Source organism: Lepisosteus platostomus, chromosome 4, assembly GCF_059453375.1.
Source record: "Lepisosteus platostomus isolate fLepPlt1 chromosome 4, fLepPlt1.hap1, whole genome shotgun sequence".
In the NCBI taxonomy this organism is placed as follows: Eukaryota; Metazoa; Chordata; class Actinopteri; order Semionotiformes; family Lepisosteidae; genus Lepisosteus; species Lepisosteus platostomus.
The window spans coordinates 6109271-6135482 of NC_142614.1; the positions used below are offsets into that span (position 1 = coordinate 6109271).

Here is a 26212-nt window from a genome sequence, read left to right on the forward strand (position 1 = left end):
TACACATACTGTACAGCAGACACACACACACTGATACACACAGCAGACACACGCTCTCTGATACACACTCAACAGACACACACACACTGAAACACACTCAATAGACACACACACACTGATACACACACAGCAGACATACATGCTCTGATGCACACTCAACAGACGCACACAATTCAATTCAATTCAAGGTGCTTTATTGGCATGACCAATGAGAAAATCAGTGTTTCCAAAGCAAAACAAATACAATTAACATAAAACAAAAATCTACAGACATTTACAATAAAGACACAATCATATGATATTTACATATAAACATATGGAGCATTATTGGGAGACAGGCTCACTGTTCCAGGAGGTCACATACTGGGAGTTCCCTCCTCCCTCTCCCAGTAGGATTGGGACTTGTTGTGATTCTGGCAGGTGTGGGAACTCTGGGATTAGATTTGTAAATTTAGGGTAGAATGTTTCTCTAATCCCAGAGTATCTGTCACAGTGCAGTAGGAAGTGCACCTCTGTCTTTATTTCTCCCCGCTGGCAGTGGGAGCACAGCCTCTCCTCTCTGGGCAGCCAGGTCTGCCTGTGTCGCCCAGTTTCTGTGGCCAGGCTGTGGTCACTGAGCCTGTACTTCGTCAGGGTCTGTTTCTTTTTGCTGTCTCTTTTCTTGGTCAAATATTCGGCTAGTGTGTATTGTCTGTTTAGGGTTCTGAAGCATTCTGTAGCATTCCTCGGGTCAGTGAGCCTCAGGACCAGCCGGCGCAGGGGGGCTCTGTTTTGGGCTCAGCTCCTGGCTCAGAAGAGCCTTGTGGTGGTAGGAATTTTGGTCGCTGTTTTTTAGGTGTAGCCAATACTTTTTAACTCTCTTTTTAATTATTGATGTTTATCAATAATGGTATTGGCCTAATTCGGCCCTGCACCCGTTGTTAGGTGTTTTTTTCTGCACACGGAGGATGTTTCTACAGATCTCCATGTGCAGAGTTTCTGTGGGGTGTTTGTCCCATTGGGTGTAATCCTGGACTGTGAGGGGACCCCACACTTCACTGCCGTATAGGGCACTGGGTTGGATTACACTTTCAAATATTTGGAGCCAGATTCTTGTCGGTGGCTCAATGTTGAAAAGCCTCCTTCTTTTTGAGTGCCTTCTCCCTCAGTGCCTTGACTGCCAGATCAAAACTCCTAGAAGAGCTGATGGTGAGACCGAGATATGTGTAGCTGGATGTGTGCTCCAATGTGTTGTTGTTGAGTGTGAATTTGTACCTGTTTCCCTGAGGTCTGGCTTTCTATTGGAAAACCATGACTCTGGTCTTGTCCAGATTGACTGTCAGCGCCCAGGTCTGACAGTACTGCTCCAGCAGTGCCAGGTTCTGCTGCAGCCCCTGTTCTGTGGGCGACAGCAGGACCAGGTCATCTGCATAGACACACTGATACACACTCAACAGACACACACTGATTCACAGACAGCACAAACACACACACTGATTCAAACACTGCACAAACACACGCACTGATACACACACAGCAGGCATGCCCACATGCTGATACAAACTCTGATACACACAGTAGACACAGACAGTAATGCACACACAACAGGCACAAACACCCTTATACACACTCAACAGACACGCACACCGATACACAAGAACACCAACACTGACACACACACGGTGACTTACACACTGTCATGGACTGTGAGACTGCCCTACACCGCTCCTACACCGTGCTGCTGTGCCCAGCGTGACCAGGCCTTTGACAACTCCAACACGACTGACCGGCTGACCGGCTGACCGGCTGACTGACCGCTCGGCGCTCTGTCTCTCAGACCAGGACGGGAAGCTGCTGCGGGGGTCGCAGGTCGTCGACATGACCCTGATGATGCACTGCTGGGTCGTGCCCTCGCACTCCTTCGGGCGCCGGCTGCTCACCCTATATCCTCCCTGGAAACCTGTCGGAATTCCCCGCGCCTCTCCCAGCCTGCTTCCGGACAGGAGACGGAGCTGGCGTTCCGGGGCTAGACTAGAAAGACATGGATGGTTATGACAAGCGAACATATAGTCCGGGCTGTTACTTGGTAAGAGAAGTAAACAACTGGAGTGCCTAACTGGTAACTGGTCACTGCACTGAAGACATCTTAGACATTTCCAGGGTGATTAGCCAGCAGCCATATCACCCTGCAACTCACAACTGGCAACCCACTGGAGCTCAGCAGGTGTGAGCCTGGTCAGTACCTGGATGGGAGACCTCCTGGGAAACACTAAGGTTGCTGCTGGAAGAGGTGTTAGTGGGACCAGTAGGGGGCGCTCACTCTGCGGTCCATGTGGGTCCTAATGCCCCAGTATAGTGACGGGGACACTGTACTGTAAGCAGGCGCCGTCCTTTGGATGAGACGTAAAACCGAGGTCCTGACTCTTTGTGGTCATTAAAAATCCCAGGGCATTTCTCTAAAAGAGTAGGGGTGTAACCCCAGCGTCCTGGCCAAATTTCCCATTGGCCCTTACCAATCATGGCCTCCTAATAATCCCCATCTATGAATTGGCTTCATTACTCCCACTGAGAGCTGGTGTGTGGGGAGCGTTCTGGTGCACTATGGCTGACGTCACATCATCCAGGTGGGGCTGCACACTGGTGGTGGTGGAGGGGATCCCCATTACCTGGAAAGCACTTTGAGTGGAGTGTCCAGAAAAGCGCTATATAAGTGTAAGCAATTATTATTATTATTTGCACATTCAAGATGCACTTTAACATGCCGCAATTAAAGAATGACAGTTTGCTCTTGCCTGTTATTAGCAGTGCTCCTGATTTAGGGGTGACCTCAGTCACAAGGCCTGATTCAGGGTAGAAACAGGGTGCATAATTCTGACAGATTAAACAGAAAATACAAGAATTTTGCCTTGAAAAGGAATGGGTGCTCCACCTGATTCACTCTATGGTGTATGTACTGTATGTACCGCCCTACAGTGGTTTAAACTGAGTTCTAGGCTGACCTGTGTCAATTCTATTGTATGTGACCTGAACTGATCTGTGCTTAACTGGACCTGTCCTGGATTCATGCTGAACTGAGCTTATGTGTGCTGCACAGTGCTCAGCTAAGCAGCACCGAGCTGGTCTGTGCTGAAGACAGATGTAATGTGCTGGTCTGAGCAGAACTCAGCTGCATTGAGTTGAACTGAGCAGCTCTGAGATGATCTGTGTTGATCTGTGCTGAACTGAACTGCACAGGGCTGGTCTGTATTGAACTGAGTTGATATGGAACAAGTAAAAGTTTATTTCAAGCTGAAAAGAAAAGAGACACAACGTTTCGACTCTGGAACCTTCTTCAGGTCAAGAAAAAGACTGTCTCTTTTTTTTTCAACCTGGAATAAACCTTTACTTGTTCCTCTGCAGCCTACACATGCTGACACAGCTCCTTACCTGAGCTGATATGTGCTGGTCTGTGTTGAACTGATTTGATCTGTGGTGCAGTAGTAGAATTTGCATTAGTGTTGTTTTGGTCAGATGTGTAGTTCTTGTATGATGGTGTGCCCATGTGCTGTGGACACGGATGTCCTGAGGTATAGCTTTGTCACTGTGTTGTGTACATAACGTGTAGAAGAGCTGTTGTATTGTCATGTGTGGTAGAGGCGCCATTGCGCAGTAGTAGTGCTGTTGTCTTTCCTTGACTGGCTCACATATCGGGACTGTCCTGTGGAGAAGAGAGGACACCTGAGACCTCGAATTTGCCACTTCATCAGGTCAGTCCTGCTGTCTGTTTCTGACTGCATGTACAGTATCTGCCTCTCAAAAACAAAGTGTTTCTGGATGTGAGATACGATTCTCTCCGTCCGTGTGCCTGTCTGTCAGCATGAGTTTCACTCACTGCCTGTCTCTCACTGTCTGGTTGTTGGCATGTCTGTCTCTTACAGATGTAACTTAATGTACTGGAGTGTCCAGTCAGTCAGTGTGTCTGTATTAACCCCTCTCTCTCTCAGTGCAGTGTTAATGTACTGGAGTGTCCAGTCAGTGTGTCTGTATGAACCCTTCTCTCTCTGTGCAGTGTTAATGTACTGGAGTGTCCAGTCAGTGTGTCTGTATTAACCCCTCTCTCTCATCGCAGTGTTAATGTACTGGAGTGTCCAGTCAGTGTGTCTGTATTAACCCCTCTCTCTCATCGCAGTGTTAATGTACTGGAGTGTCCAGTCAGTGTGTCTGTATTAACCCCTCTCTCTCAGTGCAGTGTTAATGTACTGGAGTGTCCAGTCAGTGTGTCTGTATTAACCCCTCTCTCTCAGTGCAGTGTTAATGTACTGGAGTGTCCAGTCAGTGTGTCTGTATTAACCCCTCTCTCTCTCAGTGCAGTGTTAATGTACTGGAGTGTCCAGTCAGTGTGTCTGTATTAACCCCTCTCTCTCAGTGCAGTGTTAATGTACTGGAGTGTCCAGTCAGTGTGTCTGTATTAACCCCTCTCTCTCTCAGTGCAGTGTTCATGTACTGGAGTGTCCAGTCGGTGTGTCTGTATTAACCCCTCTCTCTCTCAGTGCAGTGTTAATGTACTGGAGTGTCCAGTCAGTGTGTCTGTATTAACCCCTCTCTCTCTCAGTGCAGTGTTAATGTACTGGAGTGTCCAGTCAGTGTGTCTGTATTAACCCCTCTCTCTCTCAGGCACTGGATCAACCGGTTCCCAGTGGTGTTCAAGGGCGATGACCTGCTGGGGGGAGTGATGGAGGAGCTGTGGGAACTGGTGAAACGAGAAGGAGAGGAGCAGCACTCTCAGCTCGTAGACACCTCCGACCTGTGAGAGGCAGTACTGCACTGTGTATAGACACACCTGTGTGCCCTGCAGTCTCCTCCTCGGGAGCAAGAGAGAGGAGAGGGGAGGAAGAGAGAGGAGAGGGGAGGAAGAAAGAAGAGAGGAGGAGAGGGGAGGAAGAGAGAGGAGAGAGGGAGGGAGAGGAAGAGAGGGGAGGAAGAGAGAGGAGAAAGGGAGGGAGAGGAGGAGAGAGGGAGGGAGAGGAGAGAGGGAGGGAGAGCAGGAGAGGGCAGGAAGAGAGAGGAAACAGGGAGGGAGAGGAGAGAGATAGACGGAGAGGAGGAGAGGGGATGACAAGGAGAGATGAAAGGCGAGGAGGAGAGGGGAGGAAGAGAGAGGTGTTGATCTACAGAAGTATACACTTTTATTTATAGTGGCTATTTCTAACCAACATGAGTGCTCAAACAGAACACATTTATGGCTGAGAGACATTAAATGTCAGTATAAAGTGTGTGACCCCTTCTGTCTTGCTGTCCCATCCCTCAGCCAGCCCTCCAGCGGCTGTAGACGTCTGACCCTGCAGGGCGGGGGCCCGGAGGTGAAGAAGAGGAAGGTGTCCCTGCTGTTTGACCACATGGAGCCGGGAGAACTGGCTGAGCACCTCAGCTACCTGGAGTTCAAGAACTTCTGCAGGGTCTCGGTGAGCACCCTCAGTCAAACATCTAGTCAGTTCCTGGCACAAGTTTTACCTCTGATCTATTAACATTTCCTTCTCTCTCCCTCCCTACTCCCTTCATCTCTCTCCTCCCTCCCTCCCTCTTCCCTCCCTCCCTCCCCACCCTCGCTCCCTCTCCCTCCTCCTCTCTCAGTACCTGGATTACCGGAGCTACGTGCTGCGGGGGTCTGTGCGGGAGAACCCTGCGCTGGAGCGCTCAGTGACGTTGTGCAACGGGATCTCTCAGTGGGTCCAGCTCATGATCCTGAACCAACACACGGCCCAGCAGCGGGCGGAGGTCTTCACCAAGTTCATCTACGTGGCACAGGTGACTGGAACTGGCACGTGCACACTCACTCACTCACACTCATACTCTCACCATTCACACACTCACACTCACACTCACACTCACACTCTCCCCACTCCCCACTCACACTCACACACACTCACACTCTCACCACTCACACACTCACACTCTCCCCACTCACACTCACACTCACTCTCACACTCTCACTCACACTCTCACACTCACACTCTCACACTCACACTCTCACACTCACACTCTCACTCTCACACTCTCACACTCTCACACTCACACTCTCACTCTCACTCTCACTCTCACACTCTCACTCTCACTCTCACACTCACACTCTCACTCTCACACTCACACTCTCACACTCACACTCTCACTCTCATTCTCACACTCACACTCACACTCTCACTCTCACAGTCACACTCACACTCACACTCTCACTCTCACACTCACACTCACACTCTCACACTCACACTCTCCCCACTCACACTCTCACTCTCACACTCACTCTCACACTCACTCTCACACTCTCCCCACTCACACTCTCACTCTCACTCTCACACTCTCACACTCTCACTCTCACTCTCACACTCTCACTCTCACTCTCACTCTCACTCTCACTCACACTCTCACACTCACACTCTCACTCTCACTCTCACACTCACACTCACACTCTCCCCACTCACACTCTCACTCTCACACTCTCCCCACTCACTCTCACACTCACACTCTCACACTCTCCCCACTCACACTCTCACTCTCACACTCACACTCACACTCTCACACTCTCACTCTCACACTCACACTCTCCCCACTCACACTCACACTCTCACACTCACTCTCACACTCTCACACTCACACTCACACTCTCACACTCACACTCACACTCTCCCCACTCACTCTCTCACACTCTCACTCTCACTCTCACACTCACACTCACACTCACACTCACACTCTCCCCACTCACTCTCTCACACTCACACTCTCACACTCACACTCACACTCACACTCTCACACTCACACTCACACTCTCACACTCACACTCACACTCACACTCTCCCCACTCTCCCCACTCACACTCTCCTCACTCACACTCACACTCTCACACTCACTCTCTCACACTCTCACTCACACTCTCACACTCACACTCACACTCTCACACTCACACTCACACTCACACTCTCCCCACTCTCACTCTCACACTCACACTCTCCCCACTCACACTCTCACTCACACTCACACTCTCACACTCACACTCTCCCCACTTTCACTCTCACACTCTCCCCACTCACACTCTCACTCTCACACTCTCACACTCACAGTCACACTCACATACTCACACTCTCCCCACTCACACTCACACTCTAACACTCACACTCTCACACTCAGTCACACACACTCTCCCCACTCACACTCTCACTCTCTCACTCTCTCACACTCACACACTCACACTCTCACACACTCTCTCACACTCTCCCCACTCACACACTCACACTCACATACTCACACTCACACACTCACACTCATACTCACGCTCAAACTCACACTCACACTCTCCCCACTCACACTCACACCACTCACACTCTCACTCTAACACTCTCACTCTCACACTCTCACTCTCACACTCACACTCACACTCTCCCCATTCACACTCTCACACTCACAGTCACACTCACATACTCACACTCTCCCCACTCACACTCTCACTCTCACACTCACACACTCTCTCACACTCTCTCACACTCACACTCTCACTCTCACACTCTCACACACTCACACACACTCTCACTCTCACACTCTCACACTCTCTCTCACACTCTCCCCACTCACACACTCACACTCACATACTCACACTCACACACTCACTCACACTCTCCCCACTCACACTCACACTCTCACACACTTACACACACTCTCTCACACTCACACTCATACTCACGCTCAAACTCACACACCACACAGCCTCCTTGTTCTGGCACGATCGGGGCCTCTCCCTCCTCCAGCTGCGTCTCTCTGTGTTGTGCAGAAGCTGCGGGCTCTCCAGAACTTCAGCACGCTGATGGCAGTGACGGGGGGGCTGTGTCACAGCTCCATCTCGCGCCTCAAGGACACGGCCAGCCTGCTGCCCCAGGATGTCACCAAGGTCAGACACTGGGACACCCTGGTCTCGGACAGGAACTGCGGCACAGGCAGCTGCTCCACAGACACGAAGCACTCTTGAACACAAGCCCTCCTTGCCCACACGCAGCTCTGCGCTGCTCACGCGCAGTATTCTAGAACGGGAATCTTCTCACCCACATATAGGATTGTAGAACATGGCGTTCTGGAACAGGAGCCTCCAGAAACAGATCTGAGCTTCGACAAACGGGTACAACCTCAGATAGCAAAACAACAACAGGTGGCTCTAGAAGAAGGATCAGGGTAGAGCAAGGCACCCTAATGATCCAGACTCTGGGTGGGTTGCTGATGTCTCTGTTGTTCTAGAGCTGTTCTACACCCATATTCATCACCTGTTTCTAACCCAAATTGGACTTTTTTCCTTACTTCTTGACTCTTTTCTCTCCCTGCCTCTGTCTGCCCTCTGTCCGCCCCAGACCCTGAACGAGCTGACGGAGCTGCTGTCGTCCAGCAGTAACTACGGCACTTACCGGCGGGTGTACAGTGACTGTGTGGGCTTCAAGATGCCCATCCTGGGGGTCCACCTGAAGGACCTGGTGTCCCTGCACGAGGCCCTGCCCGACTACCTGGAGGACAACAAGATCAACCTCAGCAAGATGCAGCACCTGTACAGCAACATCAGTGAGCTGCTGGCCATCCAGAATCACCACCCACCCTTCCAGGCCAACAAGGACCTGCTGCACCTGCTCACGGTGAGAGGGAGGGACAGGAACAGACTGGGAGAGAGGGACAGGAACAGACTGGGACAGAGGGACAGGAACAGACTGGGACAGAGGGACGGGAACAGACTGGAACAGAGGGACGGGAAGAGACTGGGACAGAGGGACGGGAACAGACTGGGACAGACGGACGGGAACAGACTGGGACAGAGGGAGAGGAACAGACTAGGACAGAGAGACAGGAACAGACTGGGACAGAGGGAGAGGAATGGACTGGGACAGAGGGAGAGGAATGGACTGGGACAGAGTCACAGGAACAGACTGGGACAGAGGGACGGGAACAGACTGGGACAGAGAGACAGGAACAGACTGGGACAGAGGGAGAGGAATGGACTGGGACAGAGTCACAGGAACAGACTGGGACAGAGTCACAGGAACAGACTGGGACAGAGGGACAGGAACAGACTGGGACAGACGGAAAGGAACAGACTGGAACAGAGGGACAGGAACAGACTGGAACAGAGGGACGGGAAGAGACTGGGACAGAGGGAGAGGAACAGACTGGGACAGAGAGACAGGAACAGACTGGGACAGAGGGAGAGGAATGGACTGGGACAGAGGGAGAGGAATGGACTGGGACAGAGTCACAGGAACAGACTGGGACAGTGGGAGAGGAACGGACTGGAACAGAGAGACAGGAACAGACTGGGACAGTGGGAGAGGAACGGACTGGGACAGAGGGACAGGAACGAGAGAGACAGAGGAGTGTGTGGAGGGAAGGGGGAGAGAGAGGAGTATGTGGAGGGAAGAGGGAGAGGCAGAGGAGTGTGTGGAGGAAGAAGAGAGCGAGGGAAGGGAGAGAGAGGAGTGTATGGAGGGAAGGAGAGAGAGAGGGAAGGGAGAGAGAGAAATCTAAGTCTGCAGATTTCAGTTTACTTTTATTTTTGTTTTGTTTCGTGGTAATTTTATTATTTTTATTTGCTTTGGCAACACTGATTGTACCCATCGGTCAGGCTAATAAAGCACCTTGAATTGAATTGAATTAGAAGGAGTGTGCGGAGGGAAGGGAGACAGAGGGAGGGAGGAGTCAGTACAGCACAGGCTGACTCAGGGAGAATGGAGAAAGAGAGAAAGGGAGGAGTGTGAGTGTGCTCTGTGACCCAGCCTGACACTGTGTGACCTTGTGTGTCCCCAGCTGTCTCTAGACCTGTACTACACAGAGGATGAGATCTACGAGCTCTCCTATGCCAAGGAACCTAAGAACCCTAAATTACAGGTGCGAAAGAGACCACAACACAGGACATTACAGCATGGTATTGTACAGTACAACCCCATATACTGCGCTATGATACAGTGCAGGACAGAACAGCACAGTGCAACCCAATGCAGCATAGAACAGTACAGTATAGAACAGTATAACCCAGTACAGAAGAGGGAAGCTCAGACACCTTTAAAAACAGCGTAGCATAGGACAGACAGTATAGTACTGCACAATGAAACAAGGTACCATACAGTACAGTACAGCACAATGGAAAAGCACTGTATAATGCAGCTCAACATACTACAACACAGAGTAGCTCCACACAGTACAGTGTAACACAGCACTGTGTAGTACAGCAGAGTATGACCTGGTACAGCACAGCACCCCACAACACACCATTGCACAGAGGAGAGTGATACACACTATGGTTCAACACTGTAGAGCAGGAAACATTGACAGCCGAGCTCCGTACACAGCAGTGTACAGGATGCAAGAGAAACAGAGTACAGGGTGTTCGTATCCAAACAACTTAATGAGGCCGACATACAAAACAGCTGCTTTAAAAATCCTGCTGGCTTCCTAGGCTCCTTAGAAAACCCAGTACATTGTAACGCAGCTGGGATACACAGCCATAAAAAACAGTGTGATGTGATCACGTCATGTGCTCTCTGTCTCTCTCTCTCCCCCACCCTCTCTTCCTCCCTCGGCCTGCTCTCCAGTCTGTCACCCCAGTGAAGCCCCCAATGATAGCAGACTGGGCGTCCGGGGTGGCCCCCCGCCTCGACCCCGCCACCATCTCCAAGCACGTCAAACAGATGGTTGACGTAAGGACGCTCTCATTCTGATTTGACATTTTTTAGGTTAAATATATTTTTCCCTGTTAAAATGCTTAACAACAATGGCTTACACTTGTATAGCGCTTTTCTGGACACTCCACTCAGAGCGCTTTACAGTAATGGGGATCCCCTCCAGCCCCACCACTGTGTACCCCCACCTGGGTGATGTGACGGCAGCCATAGTGCACCAGTACTCTCCCCCCACACACCAGCTCTCAGTGGGAGGAGAGCAGAGTGATGAAGCCAGTTCAGCGATGGGGATTATTAGGAGGCCATGACTGGTAAAGGCCAGGGGGAAATTTGGCCAGGACACCAGGGTGATTTACCACCCTAATGCCCTGGGATTTTTAATTACCTCAGAGAGTCAAGACCTCAGTTTTACGTGTCATCTGAAGGACGGCACTTTATTTTACAGTATAGTGTCTCCGTCACTATACTGGGGCATTAGGACCCACACAGACCGCAGGGTGAGCGCCCCCTGCTGGTTCCTGTAACACCTCTTCCAGCAGCAGTTTTTCCCAGGAGTCTCCCATCCAGGTACTTGACAGGCTCACACCTGCTGAGCTCCAGTGGGCTGCCAGCTGGGAGCTGTGGAGTGATGAATGGAATTACAGGCATAAATTCGTCTAGAGCTCTGAACAGCCACACGGCAAAGCCTGACTGGTTTCTTCCTGATTTAACTGACATTTGTTTATTTACTTATTTTACTGGAAGTATGCCTTCACCTGTGAACCTGCAGGCATCTCTCATTGCCTGTGTGTCTGTCGCCCCCTACAGTCCATCATGAAGAACTACGACCACAACCTGGATGGCTACATTGCACTGGAGGACTTTGAGAAGATTGCTGCCAGCTTTCCATTCTCCTTCTGCACACAGGAGAGCGACAGGTCAGACACACAGGCAGACAGACTGAAAACCACCAGGAGAGACAGGCAGTCCCACACACACACCCCGCCAGGAGAGACAGACAGTCACACACACCCCACCAGGAGAGACAGACACCCACACACACACACACACATCGCCAGGAGAGACAGACAGCCACAGACAACCCGCCAGGAGAGACAGACAGACACACACACCCCACCAAGAGAAACAGACAGTCACACACACCACCAAGAGAGACAGACAGCCACACACACCCAACTAGGAGAGACAGACAGCCCTCCCCTTTCCTTCCTCCTATATCCCCCATTCCCCCTCTCTCTCAGCGCTGCTCTCTCCTGTTTTAATGATGTGATTTCTGCTCCAGCAGAGTGCTGGACTAACTCAGCGCGGGCTCTGCTCTGTCCAGGCAGGGGGAGATTAGCCGTGAGGAGATCACCTCCTACTTCATGCGGGGGATGTCTGTCTGTGCCAAGCTGGGCTTCAACATCCTGCACAACTTCCAGGAGACAACGTACAAGAGGCCCACCTTCTGCGACGCCTGCGGGGGCTTTGTGAGGCACCTCGTCTGTCTCTGTATCTCTCTCCTTCGCACTGTCTCTCCCTCTACCACTGTCATCCCCACTGTCTTTCTCACTCTGCAAGTCCCTATCTCTCTCGCTGTGTCAGTGTACTTACTCTTACTCTGGAGGTGTAACTCAACCTCACTCTGTGTAACCACTGTGTGACTCAACCCCACTCTGTGTAACTGCTGTGACTCAACCCCACTCTGTGTAACTGCTGTGTGACTCAACCCCACTCTGTGTAACTGCTGTGTGACTCAACCCCACTCTGTGTAACCGCTGTGTGACTACACCCCACTCTGTGTAACTGCTGTGTGACTACACCCCACTCTGTGTAACTGCTGTGTGACTCAACCCCACTCTGTGTAACCGCTGTGTGACTCAACCCCACTCTGTGTAACTGCTGTGTGACTCAACCCCACTCTGTGTAACCGCTGTGTGACTACACCCCACTCTGTGTAACTGCTGTGTGACTCAACCCCACTCTGTGTAACCGCTGTGTGACTACACCCCACTCTGTGTAACTGCTGTGTGACTCAACCCCACTCTGTGTAACTACTGTGTGACTACACCCCACTCTGTGTAACTGCTGTGTGACTACACCCCACTCTGTGTAACTGCTGTGTGACTCAACCCCACTCTGTGTAACCGCTGTGTGACTACACCCCACTCTGTGTAACTGCTGTGTGACTCAACCCCACTCTGTGTAACTACTGTGTGACTACACCCCACTCTGTGTAACTGCTGTGTGACTCAACCCCACTCTGTGTAACTGCTGTGTGACTACACCCCACTCTGTGTAACTGCTGTGTGACTTAACCCCACTCTGTGTAACTGCTGTGTGACTCAACCCCACTCTGTGTAACTGCTGTGTGACTCAACCCCACTCTGTGTAACTGCTGTGTGACTCAACTCCACTCTGTGTAACTGCTGTGTGACTCAACCCCACTCTGTGTAACTGCTGTGTGACTCAACCCCACTCTGTGTAACTGCTGTGTGACTCAACCCCACTCTGTGTAACTGCTGTGTGACTCAACTCCACTCTGTGTAACTGCTGTGTGACTCAACCCCACTCTGTGTAACTGCTGTGTGACTCAACCCCACTCTGTGTAACTGCTGTGTGACTCAACCCCACGCTGTGTAGCTACTGTCTGACTCAACCCCACGCTGTGTAACTGCTGTGTGACTCAACCCCACTCTGTGTAACTGCTGTGTGACTCAACTCCACTCTGTGTAACTGCTGTGTAATTAATGTCCAATCTGAGAAACTTCAGTGTAATATATGTTCCCTCTGAGTAACCACTGTGTAACTGACCCCCACTCTGTAAGTGCAGTGTAGTTCAGGTCCACTCTGAGTAACTGCTGTATATGTCTCCTGTCTTTCAGCTCTGGGGAGTCATCAAACAGGGCTATCGCTGCAGAGGTAAGACAAGCCTTTCATACGCCAACAACCTCTTCCACATCACCATAACAACCAGCTCACTACTATAAGAACACAGCGAGCAGCACGTCCGATGCTTTTCTGTACTAACCAGAATATCGCCGTGCCCGGTGCTGACCAGTCCCTCTGTTACTGGCCACAGTGCCGGGCGCTGACCAGTTCCTCTGTTACTGTGAGACTGACCAGTCCCTCTGTTACTGGCCGCCGTGCCTGGCGCTGACCAGTCCCTCTGTTACTGTCTGACGTGCCCGGCGCTGACCAGTCCCTCTGTTACTGTGAGACTGACCAGTCCCTCTGTTACCGGCCACAGTGCCCAGTGCTGACCAGTCCCTCTGTTACTGTGAGACTGACCAGTCCCTCTGTTACTGGCCACAGTGCCCTGCGCTGACCAGTCCCTCTGTTACTGGCTGCCGTGCCCGGTGCTGACCAGTCCCTCTGTTACTGTGAGACTGACCAGTCCCTCTGTTACTGGCCACAGTGCCCTGCGCTGACCAGTCCCTCTGTTACTGGCCGCCGTGCCCGGTGCTGACCAGTCCCTCTGTTACTGTGAGACTGACCAGTCCCTCTGTTACCGGCCACAGTGCCCGGTGCTGACCAGTCCCTCTGTTACTGTGAGACTGACCAGTCCCTCTGTTACTGGCCACAGTGCCCTGCGCTGACCAGTCCCTCTGTTACTGGCTGCCGTGCCCGGTGCTGACCAGTCCCTCTGTTACTGTGAGACTGACCAGTCCCTCTGTTACCGGCCGCCGTGCCCGGTGCTGACCAGTCCCTCTCTCTGTCCAGACTGCGGGGTGAACTGTCACCGGCACTGTAAGGACCAGGTGGTGCTGGAGTGCCACAAGCGCTTCCCCGTGCTGCCCGGCGATGCCCCGCCTTCCTGCCCCTCCACGCCAGCCCCCGAGACCTGCAGCAAGACCCACAGCTGGAGTGAGTGACCCTTCTGCCTCCCGGAACTGCCCCGCCTGTCCGCGCTAGCGCAGCAAAAACAAATCCACGCCCTCTCGTTAGCCCGGACGACCCGGAAAACCTGGTGCCGCGAGGAAATCGAGCACAGCGCCATCGCCGTATCCACACGGAAACGAGTCACGATCAGATCACTTAATTGGCCAGATACAATGTCTTGCATTAGGAATTTGTCTCCTCACAGACCCCAGCTTGCTCTCCATGAGACACACAGACAGGGAGAGAAGCTGGGGGTCAGAGCGCAGGGTCAGCCATTGATACGGCGCCCCTGGAGCAGCTGGGGTGAAGGGCCTCGCTCAGGGGCCCAACAGAGTAGGATTCCTCTGCCGGCCGTGGGATACGAACTGGCAACCCTCCAGCCACAGGCGGCTGAGGCGCAGGTCCTCGGCCACAGAGCCACAGCTCCGCCCCTGCGTGCCAACAAGAATCAGAAAACAGCAGATTACAGAAAACAGCTAGATCAGGAGAGAACAGCTGAGTACATGAGACAGCAGAGGTTATGTCCCGGGGTGAATGCGAAGCCAGAGGTCTCACACACTTACAGCTAGGACCAATTTCCCCGAAGCCAGAATGTCTCTGGACTGCGGGAGGAAACGCACGCGAATACGAGGAGAGCACGCAAACTCCACACAGACAGCACCCCAGGTCCGGCTCTGTTAGGCAGCAACGCGCCGATTCGAAGGTTTTCATGAGCACAGATGCACTGCGCCCGTCTCCCCCGGTCACGGTGCTGCCCCTCTCTGCCCCCCAGGCTCGGAAGAGGACGCCTTCGTGTTCCCCCAGGGCGGGGGCGGGGGCGCGGAGCGCGGCGAGGGCCTCCAGGGCCGCTCCCGGTCGCTGGGGCCCGGGATGGACTCGGCCCGCTGGGTCTCGCAGCTCTCGGACCGCTCCACCCAGACGGACCCGGGGGTCTGGACCCCGGGCCCCGTGGACAGAGGGGGCAGGACGGACCCCAGCTCGCCCGCCCCGGGACCCCTGCCGCCCCTGCAGAGGGCGCACCCCGCGGAGAAGGTCAGCAGACGAGAAACCCGCGGAGGGTGGCGGAGGGTGGGGGGGGAATGTGATCCCGGGGAATCAAATCTCACTGCTGCACGGGGCTCCTGGACGGGACGATCAACTGCCACGTGAAAACAAAATGGCTACAATCCCAGCGGGAGACAGAACTGCGTTTCTCCGTGCAGAAAACATGGGAGCGCACTGCGGTGTACCTCCAGAACAGGTCCTCTGTTTGCATCAGATCTCAATCTGTCTCTCTCTCTCTCTCACACAGGCGTCTGAGCGCCCCCTGCGGGAGAAACCGAGCCCCTGCGCCAGCCAGCTGCGCCGACAGAACCAGGACCGTGGGTCGCTGGTGTCCCAGAGGTCGCTGAGGTCACAGGGGTCCCAGGCCTCGCTGGGGGCTGGGGAGTCTCCGCCCGTCTCCTTCCTCATCATGAAGATGGAGGAGCTGCAGCTACCGCGGAACGCCAAGACCTGAGCGGACACTCGGACGCCACCCCGCCGGTCCCTGCCTGTCCAGACTCCCCTGACCCCCAACTACCCCCACGCCCGCCACCATGACGAACAGCATGAACTCGTCCCAGCACACTCCCGTCGTCCAGCCCGTCCGCCGGCAGCCCAGCGCCGGCGCTGTCGGGGTTCCCTCTTGTGAAAAGCAGCGCCGCGCTCGGACGGAGGACAGAGGAATCATCGCTTCGGGGGCGGCCCGGCGCAGACGCGTCAAGGCCGACAGGATATCGCCCCGCGAGGCTCGCTGGGGAACGTTTGCCCAGCAATCTGCTGACGCTGCGGCTGGTCGGCCTCGCCCGCTCGCCTGTGGAAACGCCGCGCGATCCCCAGTAACCAGGGGCTGAGACGGCGGCTGGCCCAGCGGGGTCTCCAGGACCTCTCACTAACACAGACCGGATCGGGTCTTTTTACTGCCACTTCTACTGCTTCACCTCCGAATGTTTCTGGTCCGGAATGTCTCCAAGGTCGCAGGTGCGAGGAGCACGGCCGTCCAGGACCACCCACAGCGAGTCACACAGCCGCCTTAACAGTCGTGGGACCCTGGGGCAGGATCGGGGTCCACACGGTTCCCAAAAGCCCAGAACCCTTAGAACAGTTTCCTGTGGCGCCGCATGGGGAACGGCCTTGGTGTATGTGTCTCCAGTGTACGCTGTCCAGGTCTCCCAGCTCTAGACAGGGAACGCACTGGTAAGACATGAGCTGTAATGGATTTGCCTCTGCCTGGTTTTTGAGCCCAAGTCAAGTTTTGTGAAAGATCCCTCAGGGGCTGGAAATGCACACGGTTCAGTCCGAAGAGCGCCGCACAAACGCTGAAAGACTGAAAGACCAGCAACCAGCTAGATTCATCCAGGGTAACATCAGGGCGGTAACAACAATTCAGCAACTCCAGTGCACTTCAGAACCATCTTGCTTGCTTGAAGATCAGGTTTTTGAACAGTGAAACTGAAATTAACAATAATTTGCAACATGAAAGAAACGGCAGGTGAGGGGCGTGTGTGTGGGCGTGTGACTCTGAGCACGCGTGCGTGCGTGCGTGTGAGAGCCTAGGTTTCCAGGTGCATGGGTGTGTGTGTATATGTGTGTGTGTACTTGAGTCTGTGGGAGCACTGGTCAGGAAACATCAAGCCATTCCTTCGCAGTGCACAGCAAGAAACAGATCCCAACAGGCAATACGATAAAGTTGCAATGGCAGCGCCACCGACACTGGCACCTTCTCGACCTGCCCCCTGCTGGCCATTGCAGTGATGGCAGGTCTCTGACAGCAGGAGGGACGGCCAGCCCAGGGCTCCTGGGTTTCCACACACCTCTCACCTGTGGTGTGTACGTGCCCGGTGGGGAATCTGCAGTTTGTTTGGGAGTTGCTTAATTATTTGTCACCAGTTCATGATGTTCATACATTGCAGAGCTCCGTATAAACTGTGAGGGCGCCCTCAGATCTCCATGTAAACACTGAGGGGCCATACAGGGCTCCATATAACCCTAAGGAAGCGATGAGGAGAGAGGAGCCACTGAGCTCTGTCTGTGCTCCTCCAGCTCCTGCCTTCCAGAGCAACAGCAATAATAAGAAAGGCAATAAGCTCAGACTGCCAATTCACCTCTTCCACAAAAAGCCTTTCTGACCTTCTACTGTATCTCCCTCTCCCCTCTTCCTCCCAGTATGACTCTCTGCCTCTCTCCTCTTCCTCCCTGTACCTAGATCACCTTTGCATCACTCTTTCCTCCTTGTATTGCAATCACCCCTTCTCTGTACCCCTCCCTCCCCATCACCCCTTTCTCTCTACCCCTGCCTGTCCCTCTCCATTATCCCTCCTCTCTGTACCCCTCCCTCCCCATCACCCTCTCTCTACCCCTCCCTCCCCTCTCTGTCCCTCTCCATTATCCCTCCTCTCTGTACCCTTCCCTCCCCATCACTCCCCCCTCCCCCCCAGTCACCCCTCTCTCTCCATTATCCCTCCTCTCTGTACCCCTCCCTCCCCATCACCCTCTCTCTACCCCTCCCTCCCCTCTCTGTCCCTCTCCATTATCCCTCCTCTCTGTACCCTTCCCTCCCCATCACTCCCCCCTCCCCCCCAGTCACCCCTCTCTCTCCATTATCCCCCCTCTCCCTCAGTTTCTGACTCCTTCTCTGCCCCCCCTCTTCACACTTACTGCACTGCCAGAAACAGACTTGATGCTCTTTTATTTAAAACAACAAAAGTAGATCTTATTTATTGAATCTGTGCATTAATGTTTTTTTAAACACTTAAAATGTTTTGTAGCAGACATGCAATGTGATTGTTTTATTTCTGTATGGAAAAAGAATTTTTCATCTTGAGGGCATTAGACCCTAAATGAGAATGTTTTAATAAAAAAAAAAATGGAATTACATCTGATTTTGTCACTCACGGTAATTTTTAAATTTTCTTTAGTAACAGCTGTAGCAATATCTGGAGGAGTAACAGCATGTAGCAGGAGTAACAGTAGTCGTTAAAGCAGTACCAATAGTAGCAACAAAGGTGTTAGTCTAACAGTGTAACTGCAGAGTCAGTAAGATCAGTAGTGTTTAGTAGCAGCAGCAGGTATATTGACTATACTAGTAGCAGCATATGTAGTAACTATAGCAGGAGCAGGTATCCTAATATCCCTCTGCATCAACCATCCACACACCAACGCTTGGAGAGGAGTAAATATCCTGGTAAGGACACTTACTTTCAGTCCTTGCTATTCCAGCCACACCTGGAATAGCGTACACGCGCACCCACGCACGCACACACGCTCGCACGCACGCTCGCACGCACGCTCGCACGCACGCTCGCACGCACACTCGCACGCACACTCGCACTTCTGTACGGGGAAGACCTCCCGCCAGCTCCCTCTGCCTGTCTGCTCTCTTCTGCTAGTCCAGACCTCATGAGAGGTCAGCACTGGGATTGTACAGCAGCACAGTGGAGACACTTTCCCAGATACCGTGTGAACACCAGCAATACACACAACACGTCAACATACACGCACACACACTCTCTGGTACGCACACTGTCTGATAAACACAAACAACGCTGAATATAAAAAAAAGACCCCAAAGAAAGTCAATGTTTTTATTCAAACAAAATATGCCTCTTAGATTGAGATTGATTTACAATAATAACGCAATTATTTAAAGTTTAAAGTTCAATTAAAGCTCTGAAATTTTACATTGACCCCAACATAACTATACCCATTTTATTTGAGAATTAGTAATAACTCTAATACCTTGCAGTCTCTCTGCTTCCCATCATACTACCAAATCCATAACCATTTGCGGTTTTTGTTAAGACAGTGCAATCAGTTAGCTCACCGATTAGTGAATGTACAGTCTAGTCTAGTGTCAGAAATAACAGAATACTGTGGGCTGTGATGAGATAAACCCTTGTTATTTTCCAGAAACCAGGAATCAACGTTTTTTGCAAGGAGCAGAGGTGCCTCCTACTAGCAAGACTGGCAATTGAAAAAAAATAGTTACTAACAGATCTCCAGGAGAAAGATCTCTACATACCTTATTAAATATGTTGGCAGAGATCACTGAACCAGTTTGTCGTGATCAAACCTAACAAGCACGGCACCAGCAGTAACGCTAACACACCAAAACCAAGAACAGCCCACACTGGAAGAAACTTTTAGATACATACTGGGATAAAAAAATATATAGATATACATACGTGTGCATATACATTTAATCACATACAGTGCATTCCTCTGGTGATTCAATGATTTTGCTGCACAATGTCTCCAACAGTCCACTGTACACAGAAACACAACACACAGAAGAGTTAACCCAGAAGAGAAAGAAACACACAAAACAAATTAAAACACAACCACACAACCTGCTTTGTTGTGCATAAATCAAATTAAGGTTTCAGACAAAACCATATATTGATGTCTCTGTCTTTGTCTCCTCCTTAACTGTCTCTCCCCCCATCCCCTCCTCCTCCTCCTCCCCCCTCTGTCTCTCCCCCCCTCCTCCACTCCTCCTACCCTCCTCTGTCTCTCCCCCCCTGTCTCCGCTCCCTCTCGTTCCTCACCTGTGTCTGGAGGTCAGCAGTACGTGATGCCCGGGAGTGGACAGGCTCCTCCTCTTCCTCACTCTTTCTTCTTGTTCTTCTTCTTGCCGGAGTACCTCCGGCCCCCGCGGCCTCCCCCTCCCTGTCTCCGGTCTCCCCAGGAGGGCATGGGCGGTTCAATCTCCCCAGGGCGGCCCCCTCGGTCCGGCACACTGCCCATCAGCACCTGGGCGCACAGCGAGAGGGGGACGAGTGAGCTCGCGCGGGGAGTCACCTGCGGCGGACGGACCCCCCCAGCCCCCTGCCCCAGGCGCTCGCCTTGTTGACGGCGCAGCAGGTGACGCGCCGGGCCTCTCCGCAGCTCGTGGCCACGATGCGCGACTGGTCCTCCCTGGTGGCCAGCAGGTGGCAGAGGGAGGTGGCCGGCAGCGGGGAGAGAGCGCTCTCTAGAGGCAGCAGCACGGTGGACATCAGCCGACTCCGGTCCTGCAGGGGGGAGCAAGAGACAGAGCCAGTAGAGGACATCACCTGCACCCGGCCACGAGCCGGCTGCCTTTTCACACCTCCCTCACGTCAAGAGAGCACTTCTGAACAGAGTCAGGGCGGCAGGGAATGAGGCCGAGAGCAAGGTGGGCAGAGGAAGAGAGTGCGAGGTGGACAGAGGAAAGACAGTGAGAGAAAGAGGGAGTGAGATGGACAGAGTGAGCAAGAGAGAGTGTGAGATGGAGAGAGAAAGCGAGGGAGAGTGTGAGATGGAGAGAGAGAGCAAGGGAGAGTGTGAGATGGACAGAGAAAAGACAGTAGAGACAGTGAGAGTGAGATGGAGAGAGAGAGAGCGAGGGAGAGTGTGAGATGGACAGAGAGAGAGAGAGGGAGAGTGTGAGATGGACAGAGAGAGGGACAGTGTGAGACGGACAGAGAGAGGGAGGGAGAGTGTGAGATGGACAGAGAGAGGGAGAGTGTGAGATGGACAGAGAGAGGGAGGGCCAGTGTGCGATGGACAGAGAGAGAGAGGGCCAGTGTGCGATGGACAGAGAGAGAGAGGGCCAGTGTGCGATGGACAGAGAGAGGGAGGGAGAGTGTGAGATGGACAGAGAGCGAGGGACAGTGTGAGATGGACAGAGAGTGAGGGAGAGTGTGAGATTGACGGAGAGAGTGAGGGAGAGTGTGAGATGGACAGAGAGAGAGAGGGACAGTGTGAGATGGACAGAGAGAGAGAGGGAGAGTGTGAGATGGACAGAGAGAGGGACAGTGTGAGGTGGACAGAGAGAGAGGGAGGAAGAGTGAGAGATGGACAGAGAAAGGGACAGTGTGAGATGGACAGAGAGAGAGAGGGAGAGTGTGAGATGGACAGAGAGAGAGAGGGACAGTGTGAGATGGACAGAGAGAGAGAGGGACAGTGTGAGGTGGACAGGGTGAGAGAACAGAGACAGTGGCAGTGAGAGAGACTGGAAGAGGAGACAGTGAGAGGGCCATACCTGTCCTCTCTCGCCCCAGTGGAAAGAGCCGACTGTGACCTGGAAGCGCTTGATCATCATGTGACGCCGACACTCATATTCCTGACGGAGAGCCTGATGGATCTCCTCCATGCGGGCCTGAGAGGGACCGTAAGACACAGAGGGAGGGGCAGCTGTTTGACTGGGCTTGTTTCTGCTGTTGTAGGCTAATACACAAGGCAAACTACCTTTACTACCATTATAACAAGAGAGGTCATAAAACGTACTGTGAGTAATTCAGTACTAAAGTCCCTTCAACATCCCCATCAGTAGCTCTCATGCCTGAACCCTTCCTCCCCCAGCACTACCCCGGTGGCATCGTACCCATTGCTCTGAGGTTAAGGGCAACTTCAGCAGTGGCCTTGGGGGAGCGCCCCCTGGCAGTCGGGCAAGGCGTGACACCACCTGTATACAACAAGACTTTGTATTACCAATGACGATTAACTTGGACGAAAAACCGAAAGGCACCCAACAAGAAAATGCACTGCAATTCATAAACAATTTAATATCAAGTGCAGTCTGAACAGGAGAGCGATGAGGTGATTGTGTAACTCTCTCTCACCTGTGCATGTGTACATGTGTGTCTCTGACCAGACTGGCCTGTGTGTATGAACCTGTCCAGATTTATGAGTGTCTGTGTACCTGTCCAGACTGACCTGTGTGTATGAACCTGTCCAGATTTCTAAGATTGTTTGTGTATCAGATGGATACACTGGTCCAGACTGACCTGTGTGTATGAACCTGTCCAGATTTCTAAGATTGTTTGTGTATCAGATGGATACACTGGTCCAGACTGACCTGTGTGTATGAACCTGTCCAGATTTCTAAGATTGTTTGTGTATCAGATGGATACACTGGTCCAGACTGACCTGTGTGTATGAACCTGTTCAGATTTCTAAGATTGTTTGTGTATCAGATGGATACACTGGTCCAGACTGACCTGTGTGTACTAACCTGTTCAGATTGATATGAGTGTTTGTGTACCTGTCCAGACTGACCAGTGTGTACTAACCTGTTCAGATTTATACGATTGTTCGTGTTTCGGGCGCATCTACCTGTCCAGCCTCCACTGTGTGTGGACCAGTGGCAGACTCACCTCACCTTGTACCACAGTCAACAAGGAGCTGGGCTGGAGATCCAGGGCCCGGCACAGCAAGAGCAGCTCTCTCTCCATTTCTCCACTGTCTCCTGTGTCTTTATCCACAGCTCTTGCCTCCCCCCGTCCCTCCTCTGTGCCTGCTTTCCCTTCTCCCCTCGTTTCCTCCTCTCCGCCTCTCGCGGCCCGCGCTCCCTCTGCCCCCCCCTGGTGCCGCTCTCTTGCTCGTAGAATCTGTGTCGCCTGGAGCTCGGAGACCAGGAACTCTGCACACAGAGAGGCCGACAGGCAGCAGCTTCACACACACTGTACTGACAGGAACAGACCTTCACTGACACTGCCCCCCATATACATCACAGCGCCTACAGGCTCACAGTCGACATGCATCCTCCGGTTTCTCCTGCGGCCCTCCCCCTGTCCCACTCCTACCCCCCCCTCTCTCCGGCTCTCTGCTTCGTTCTCTCCGTTTCATCCCCGCCCCCCCCCCCCCCTCTGACCGATGGCCGTGCGGCGGGCGTGCGCGCTGTCCAGGCCGTGCCCCAGGGCGGGGTGAGGGCAGTGCAGCTCCTCCAGCGCGGCGCTCAGCTGCTCCAGGGCCGCAGGGCAGGCGCCGCCGTCACAGCCTGGAGAAACACAGCAGGGCCACGCGTCAGCCCTCTCCCTCCTCTTCCTCGCCCGGCGTGAGTGGCGAGGAGGAGAGAGGCCACGCGTCTGTGCTGACAAAACCGGTAGCGATGCGCTTCTTATCTCCTACACCTGCCAGACAGATCTGGCCGTCAGCACACAGAAATAGGTGAAGCTGGGTGGGCCCTGTCGTCAGCGTGGGGTGTGCAGGGAGTGTTTCAGCAGCAGGTGCAGAAGGAGTTTAGAGCCGTGGGTCTCTGACTGGTCTGTTGGGTGGTCACGGAGCGCAGCCACCTGCAAATATTTTCAGATTTACCAAGATAAACGTGTGCTTAAAGTTAGGGACTCCTGTGTCGTAACCGTCCCATCCCAGAAACAGGAATTATCTCTGCTTTTCTCTGTGGAGAGTTCCATTATCAACATCATTTTCATACACACTGAGGGTGTTGACAATATGCATGTTGTGAATAGAGTAAAAGCTGTACAGTGACCTTGTCCAGGGCTGCTGCTGTCCTGTTCCAGACCACCAGAGTCCCTCAGCTGTGACAGGAGCCAGAGAATGAGAGGAGGGAACACAGAGCACTGTGCATCCTCACACTGACACTGACACCCACTGCCACACACACTGTCTCTGTACCTAAGAGAGAGAACAGGAGGCTACAGTAACAGTACAGTAACAGTCCTGTTACAATATGAGCTACAGACCCAGTACAGTAGAACAGTCCTGTTACAATAGGAGCTACAGTCCCAGTACAGTAGAACAGTCCTGTTACAGTAGGAGCTACAGTTCCAGTACAGTAGAACAGTCCTGTTACAGTAGGAGCTACAGTCCCAGTACAGTAGAACAGTCCTGTTACAGTAGGAGCTACAGTTCCAGTACAGTAGAACAGTCCTGTTACAATAGAAGCTACAGTCCCAGTACAGTAGAACAGTCCTGTTACAGTAGGAGCTACAGTCCCAGTACAGTAGAACAGTCCTGTTACAATAGGGCCTACAGTCCCAGTACAGTAGAACAGTCCTGTTACAATAGGAGCTACAGTCCCAGTACAGTAGAACAGTCCTGTTACAATAGGGGCTACAGTCCCAGTACAGTAGAACAGTCCTGTTACAGTAGGAGCTACAGTCCCAGTACAGTAGAACAGTCCTGTTACAATAGGGGCTACAGTCCCAGTACAGTGGAACAGTCCTGTTACAGTAGGAGCTACAGTCCCAGTACAGTAGAACAGCCCTGTTACAATAGGAGCTACAGTTCCAGTACAGGAGAACAGTCCTGTTATAAAAGAAGACACAGTCACAGAACAAAAAGTTATATTATCACAGGGCTCTACAATCCCCTGTAATAACATAACAGGTCCTGCACAAGCTTTGCAGTACGAAAATGAAAAGCAAGTCGGATTTTAAGTATTGGCTGACGCATGTCTCACACAAGTAGCTGCTGCAATGTAACTGAACACTGCTCTGCCGTACAAGCAGTGAGCTCGATAGTTGTCATCGTCACGGAATACTGCTCAACTTTGAAACAACTACTTACCGCATTCATTGATTTAATGATTGAGGACACTCACCCTAAAGCTCGGAGAGCACCTAACATCCCTTTGTCTTCGTCCATGGGGCTCTCGAAACAGCTCTAATTTGCTATAAAATAAAAGATACACTTGACAACAATAACGCCGCAAAACACTTCCTGGTTTTGCGACTACCAATGCCATCGAACGAACTAGGCATTACTAGACCCTCACAGATTACATTGCTGATGATTGGCCATGTCCTGACTAATTCATCTTAATCATTTAAAATTTAACAAGCAATGTAAATGTTATATGACTGGAATATGAATGTGGGACCGGGTTTATTTCCAACCTTTGAATACAAAAAAAGACTTAGTTCAGTCTTTGGGAAAGAAACCTACACTAACCATAATTTATTCCCAGGTCCGCCTGCTCTTTTGTGGTTAAGTTTACTCATTGCTGCTTTCGAATGAAGAAACCATGTATTGGCTACACCATAAATTTTAATAAAAATAACTTGTAAAAAGCTTATAACTTGTAAAAATAACTTATATGTAAAAAGCAAGCAGCCGTATCACTCTGCAACTCACAACTAGCAACCCACTGGAGCTCAGCAGGTGTGAGCCTGGTCAGCACCTATACGGGAGACCTCCTGGGAAACACTAAGGTTGCTGCTGGAAGAGGTGTTAGTGGGGCCAGCAGGGGGCGCTCACCCTGCAGCCAATGTGGGTCCTAATGCCCCAGTATAGTGATGGGGACACTGTACTGTAAAAAGGTGCCGTCCTTCGGATGAGACGTGAAAACGAGGCCCTGACTCTCTGTGGTCATTAAAAATCCCACGGTGTTTCCCATTGACCCTTACCAATCATGGCCTCCTAATAATCCCCATCACTGAACTGGCTTCATCACTCTGTTCTCCTCCCCACTGAGAGCTGGTGTGTGTGGGGAGAGTACTGGCGCACTCTGGCTGCCGTCACATCATCCAGGTGGGGCTGCACACTGGTGGTGGTAGCAGGATTCCCCATTACCTGTAAAGCGCTTTGAGTGGAGTGTCCAGAAAACCGCCATATAAGTGTAAGCAATTATTTTTTATTATTATTATGCTGGTTACCATGGCATTAAGTGACCGGGGAGCACGCGACTCATAGTTAAGCAGTTCTCACGAGGGAAAAGGAGGCCTTGATAAGTTCTGCTCCATCGTTTAAATACGTTTCATTTCTTAAAGACTTCAATTTGCATTCAAATTTCCTATAGGTCTGACCTGGACTCCCTGGAGAAGAATGGTGTCCAAACTAGAGGCCATCATGGACAACGTCTCCCATCCCCCCTATGACATGCTTGTGAGAATGAAGAGCACGCTCAGCAATAGGCTGATCCACGGTGCGACAGGGAGCGCTACAGGAGGTCATTCTTGCCTTCTGCCATAAGA

The 26212-nt window shown here is 52.2% G+C and overlaps 2 protein-coding genes across 3 annotated transcripts in view; one reads left to right on the plus strand and one right to left on the minus strand.

Moving 5' to 3' along the window:
- The window catches only part of rasgrp4 (RAS guanyl releasing protein 4), a 38862-nt gene extending 20452 nt beyond the window's left edge, over window positions 1-18410 (plus strand). Inside the window, exons 3-18 of one of the 2 annotated variants that reach the window (XR_015935711.1) lie at window positions 1817-1922; window positions 3663-3725; window positions 4633-4764; window positions 5267-5420; window positions 5590-5763; window positions 7775-7891; window positions 8343-8618; window positions 9781-9861; window positions 10566-10670; window positions 11460-11569; window positions 11977-12121; window positions 13517-13553; window positions 14355-14498; window positions 15286-15545; window positions 15805-17025; window positions 17099-18410. Coding sequence is in view for 1 of the 2 variants with exons in the window: in XM_088627834.1 (XP_088483960.1) it covers window positions 1817-1922; window positions 3663-3725; window positions 4633-4764; window positions 5267-5420; window positions 5590-5763; window positions 7775-7891; window positions 8343-8618; window positions 9781-9861; window positions 10566-10670; window positions 11460-11569; window positions 11977-12121; window positions 13517-13553; window positions 14355-14498; window positions 15286-15545; window positions 15805-16011 (2111 nt within the window). In the remaining variant the exon portion in view is untranslated. Of the gene's footprint in view, window positions 1-1816; window positions 1923-3662; window positions 3726-4632; window positions 4765-5266; window positions 5421-5589; window positions 5764-7774; window positions 7892-8342; window positions 8619-9780; window positions 9862-10565; window positions 10671-11459; window positions 11570-11976; window positions 12122-13516; window positions 13554-14354; window positions 14499-15285; window positions 15546-15804 lie in introns of both variants that reach the window. The other variant, XM_088627834.1, reaches the window with a different exon arrangement.
- A 693-nt stretch (window positions 18411-19103) lies between these two features.
- Window positions 19104-24989, minus strand: LOC148672246 (protein FAM98C). Its single transcript, XM_088627838.1, has 9 exons — window positions 24841-24989; window positions 23767-23912; window positions 23149-23274; window positions 22652-22917; window positions 21880-21960; window positions 21538-21654; window positions 20378-20545; window positions 20081-20285; window positions 19104-19798 (listed from the first exon to the last, which is right to left on the minus strand). Exons 1-8 carry the CDS (start codon window positions 24882-24884, stop codon window positions 20139-20141), a joined length of 1095 nt encoding a protein of 364 aa, XP_088483964.1. The 5' UTR covers window positions 24885-24989; the 3' UTR covers window positions 19104-19798; window positions 20081-20138.
- Between the last annotated feature and the right edge of the window lie 1223 nt (window positions 24990-26212).